The 5330-nt window shown below is 38.4% G+C and overlaps 1 protein-coding gene across 1 annotated transcript in view; it reads left to right on the top strand.

The window, feature by feature from the left end:
- LOC106105856 (DNA-directed RNA polymerase I subunit RPA2) overlaps positions 1 to 5330 on the top strand; it is a 16604-nt gene that overhangs the window by 7354 nt on the left and 3920 nt on the right. The window contains exons 9-15 of the mRNA XM_013286311.1: positions 210 to 357; positions 782 to 842; positions 1537 to 1736; positions 2831 to 2984; positions 3741 to 3831; positions 4261 to 4456; positions 5174 to 5323. Coding sequence (XP_013141765.1) covers positions 210 to 357; positions 782 to 842; positions 1537 to 1736; positions 2831 to 2984; positions 3741 to 3831; positions 4261 to 4456; positions 5174 to 5323 — 1000 coding nt within the window. The remainder of the gene's footprint in view (positions 1 to 209; positions 358 to 781; positions 843 to 1536; positions 1737 to 2830; positions 2985 to 3740; positions 3832 to 4260; positions 4457 to 5173; positions 5324 to 5330) is intronic.

Genomic DNA, 5330 nt, shown 5'->3' with positions numbered 1-5330 from the left:
AGTTCACTATTTAGAGTAGTTTTCAATATTATGAGTAGTTTCCACTATTTTGAGTAGTTTCCAATATTTCTAGTAACGTCCACTTTTATAGCAGGATCCACTACTTAGAGTAGTTTCCACTATTTATATCAGATTACACTATTTCGAGTAGAGATAACATTTGAAACCAGAGTGGACAAGGTAAAAGTTGAGTTTGAAACTGTACGTAGAGCGATCCACCGCGGGTCATTCTTCATGGAGATGCGCACGACGGAGGCGCGCCAGCTGCTGCCGGACGCGTGGGGCTTCGTGTGCCCCGTGCACACGCCCGACGGCGCGCCCTGCGGACTGCTCAACCATCTCACCGTGTCCGCGCAGGTGAGACAGAGAGAGAGAGAGGGAGAAACGCTTTACACATGACACGCGTAAAATGGAAGCAATTCCAACAAACTAATGATTGATTCTTCTTGAAAGCTCTCTTACTGGTGTCAGTGTTCACATTTTATTAGAATTATGTATGACGAGCTGTCGCCCGCAAATTTGAACCACCCGTTACGCCGCCATTTTGACAGCGCGGAATTTAAAACAAAGTACCCTGTATGCCTATCCATGTCAGCTACCCTCAAGTGAAGTCCCGTCGAAATCGGCCCAGCCGTTTCGGAGATTACCCGGAACAAACGCGGCTTGCGGACAGCATCAACGCAAATACATCATCTTCCCGAAATCTGGAATTTTTCTTTTGATATCACAAACAGAAACTCCAATTTTATTATATGTATAGATAAGTTATTTAATTCCATAGGTAACACAACATCCTGATCCGAAGTTATTGGAATCTTTGCCGTTCGTGTTAGAGAAATGCGGTAAGTGTAATATTATTTCATTTTATAGAATTATTTATATATTTTTATTATATCTATAAAGTAACCTTAAATACAGCTATTATCTGAATTTTATACGCATATCCAATTTTAAACTTGTAGCTTAAATCGATTTGGAGGTTTTATTCTTATTCTTTAGAGTGATAGTTGAGACAGGGCCGCCTTTAGGATAGGGCGTGGCTGTCCACACTGCCCAGGCATTCGCCCAGGGCGATAGATAAAAAGGGTTGCTTCGGTTATGATCGTCGTCAGAGAGTAGACTACATAGTATAATTGAATAATCTAAAAACATTTCGAAATATTTAATGGTTCTGTAATCTAGTGTTAGGAACAAAATTATTACCGTGCTATAGAATTGGTGCAACTCTAGATTATCGGCATAAACGTCACGTCCCTAGCTGACAGCTGTCAATGTCACTAGAAGTATGCATAGATTGGCGCGCATCCAGAGTCCTGGCGAGAAGTGTGGCTCTGAGTTTAAAGCGACAGTATCAATTAAATAAGTTGTCTAAAACTAGATCAAGCCTAGATCTTCAGTTTTGTAAATTACACAATTTTACATAACCCTGTTGACCCCAATAGAGTAAAAACGGCCGTAAAAATCTTGACCAGGGCTCTAATAATGCTACAATTGCTGAGGTTTATTGTTTTTTTTTAATTTATTGTTTGCACAAAGGTATGCAACCAATAAGTTCAGTGTCGCAAACTCCGTTATCTCAAGACGTGTACAAGTACCCAGTGTTCATCGATGGCCGGCTGGTCGGGTACTTCCCTGAAGATACTGTGGACAAGTCCACAGCGTACTTACGTACTTTGAAGATAAAGGGAGAAGAAATGCCTATCACTACGGAAATCGTTGTCATACCGAAGAAACAGGTGAACATCTCTTTCTCTAACTCTCCTTCACTCTAACTTCTCTTTTCTTTTGTACTTTTATACTCTTGTAATAAAGAGTAAACACACACTTCTTTGTTGCCTAAGATGTCAATTACAGCATATTTATGAATAATTCTTTTTTCAATAAAATACCCTACACTTACGTCACGCTTTAGGCTATATATTTTCACGACATTAAACTTAAGGGGTAAATATTTTGCATAAAAACCCTAATGTGGGAAAGAGAAAATAAGTTGCTGCCAATATCAAGGAAGCAAGATTGCCAAGGTTTGTAATGTCATGTCATTTTGACATTTGTTATTGATAATTTGACAAATGTAAACAATAAAATAAAATTTTCATAATTTCATGCGGGTGAAGCCGCACTGGAACAGGTATTATTGATATTTGACAGGGTTGAAGTACATAAAAGTATATCTTTTATGCATATTCTGTCAAAGGTAGATATTGTATCAGAAACTATATAACTTGTTGCGTTTGAACTATAACGGTCGTTTACTGAAACGACTGAAACTTTTAATATATCCCCCTCGTAAATGATATAATCACGCTTGTTATAATTTTGACGTCTCCCAGATTGTTTGAATTTGTATTGAATTATTTAGTTACTAGCTGTTGCGACTTCGTCCGCGTAAAATTAAATAATAATGTAAAAAATATAGTCTATGTTACTCATAGATAAATTACCTTTCTAACGGTGAAAGAATTTTTACAATCGGTCCAGTTTTTGAGTTATTTCAATACTAGCTTACGTCCGCGACTCAAAAAAACAAAACTGAGTAGCCTGTGTTCTTCCAGACTATCGTCTACGTCTATGCCAAATTTCATCGAAATCCGCTCAGCTATTTAGGCTACAAACTCTAACAAACATCCATACATCATCCATGTATGGACCCATCTAAACTTTCGCATTTATAATATTAGTATGATATACAAAAATACAAATCTTTCCCCTTTATAATATTAGTACAGATTTGTATTGAACAAAAGATATTGTTTTGAACAGATTCTTCTCAGCATAAGGTTTAAAAATTAGATACCCTACTAACTTGTATATTCTGCAATATTTTTAGATTTGTTCGCAATATGCCGGCGTGTTTCTATTCACAACGGAAGCTCGTATGATGCGGCCAGTCATCAACCTGAGCAGTGGCCAGCTGGAGCTGATAGGAACTATGGAGCAGGTCTACCTGGACGTGGCTGTAACACACCAGGAGATATACAAAGGTAATACGAATGGGGTAATGGGTATACAAATTAAGGAGTAAAAGTTTAGCATGGTATGGGCATGTTACAAGGACGTTAGTTATGAGTGAACACCGGTATGGGTAGACATAGAAAGAGATGGATTGTTCGAAAGGTGACATGATCAAGAAGAGAGTGACTGAGATGACGTATGACAGAGTTATGTGGAGGACGAAAGTCTATCGCGTCGACCCTACGGGAGTAAAATAAGGGGGGATGGGATTACGAGTGGGAGAGATGCAAATAGAAGTTAGTGACAAGACATAAGTTTCGTTGTACTTTCTTTTTTTTTTGTAACATAAGGTGCGGCCTGAATTCACCGAAATGGAAAGCGACCACTGCACATAAACACCCGCAATTGCAGCGTTGTCTACCCTTCATTGACGGAGGAGACGGACATAAAGAGGATATTTTCTCTTCCTAAGCGTCTCCTCCACCATCAAATCCACTTATCCTTTCCATCCTCTTCTTTTAAGAAAAGGGTGGAAAGTGAAAGAAACTAAAATTGTGCCCTCCTACTTCAAAGTGTATAAGACATCTACATTTAATTTTTTTTTAAATGTTTGATAGCAATTGGTTAAATGATTTGACAGTGCCGAAAAAACACGTGACATAAAAAAGGGGGACAAACTACAAAGTCTTTTGTAAACTTGTAACCCCCCTCCTCCCTTTTAAAACTAGTAAAAAGGGGGCAATATAGAATACTAGCCTAGGTTAGTAGATTTGAAAATATTTCAGGAAAAACAACACATTTGGAGCTGTCAAAGTCAGCGTTCATGAGCAACTTGGCGCAATTAGTGCCGATGCCCGACTGCAACCAGTCGCCGCGGTGAGTCTTATTGCAACTTGCATAGAGTTTAAAATTCCAAAGCTATCAATCTTCGTCAATTGTCAAAAAGGTGATAATTCTAGCTAATTTATCAAATATTCTATTTCAACGTTATCTGTGTAAATTACATTAATGTAAAAAAACTGTTTTTGATTATTTACATTCCGTAAAAGCCAAAAAATCAAATTAATGTAATCATGGTAGTGTTTTTTTTTTTCTGCTATTGACTTGTAGTTTTTGTTCCCTTTCTCGCAAAACAGTTTTTACCAATTCACTCACCTTCAAAATATAAGAGCGTTATAGTATGTAGTTAAAAGCGTGTCTTAAGTGCAGCATTCTTTTATTTAAAAAATTTGATTCAAAAATATGCTATGATTGCTGACATCCTACGTAACTGTGTGTTTACGTTTTATTTTGACATCTCTCCAGTAACATGTACCAGTGCCAGATGGGTAAGCAGACGATGGGCACGCCGATACATACGTGGGCAAGCAACGCGGAGACCAAGTTATACCGGCTGCAGACGCCCGCCACGCCGCTGTTCCGCCCCACGCACTACGACCGCCTCGGCCTCGACGACTACCCGAGCGGCACTAACGCCATTGTTGCCGTCATCTCCTATACTGTCAGTATTTTAGGGGTATTGTATACTTTGGGGGGGGTGAATGGCTTGATTAGGGGGGTTTCGTATTTGGGTTAGGAATTTCTTTATTTGGGAGATTGTCTCCATTTGGGGGACTTATTACATTAGGAGAACTAGATCTGCATTTGGGGGACTTTGGTTTCCATTTGAGTATTTTGGCTTCATTTGGGGCATTTAGGCGTCATTTGGGAGACTTTGATATCCTTTTGGGGGATTTTGGCTTCATTTGGGAGACTTTGATATCCTTTTGGGGGATTTTGAGTTCATTTGAAGGACTTTGATCTCCATTTGGGGTATTTTGGTTTCATTTGGGAGACTTTGTCTATTTGGGGGACTTTGTGTCCATTTGAATGACTTGTGCTCTATTTGAAAGATTTGAGGTCCATTTGAGTGACCTGATTTCCATTTAAATCTTATTATTTCGTCTTGATTCGATTAAGTTGCTTCTTGTTCTCTATTTGAAAGACTTTAGAGATCCATTTGAGTGACCCTATTTGCATTTGGGAGGGGGCTTGATTTCTCTTTGGAAGACTTAAATCTTATTATTTAGTCTTGATTCAATTTAGTTGCTTGACTATTCAGTCTACTTTAATGGTTAAAAATTAAGAATGCGTTTAAAATTTTCTATAGATGAACATTTTAATACCATTCGATAAAATCCTATTTTATTTATGACTGATTTTGAAGTGAATATTTTAGGGCTACGATATGGAAGACGCTATGATAATCAACAAATCTGCATACGAGCGTGGTTTTGCTGCGGGTTTCGTGTATAAATCGGATTTTGTTGAACTAAAGCATTCGTCTTCATATTTCTGGCGTGATCCTTCGCGGCCTGAACTCGCTCCGCATATAG

Source organism: Papilio polytes, unplaced genomic scaffold (genome assembly GCF_000836215.1).
Source record: "Papilio polytes unplaced genomic scaffold, Ppol_1.0 DF822622.1, whole genome shotgun sequence".
Lineage (NCBI taxonomy): Eukaryota > Metazoa > Arthropoda > Insecta > Lepidoptera > Papilionidae > Papilio > Papilio polytes.
This window is presented reverse-complemented; position numbering and strand designations above follow the sequence as displayed.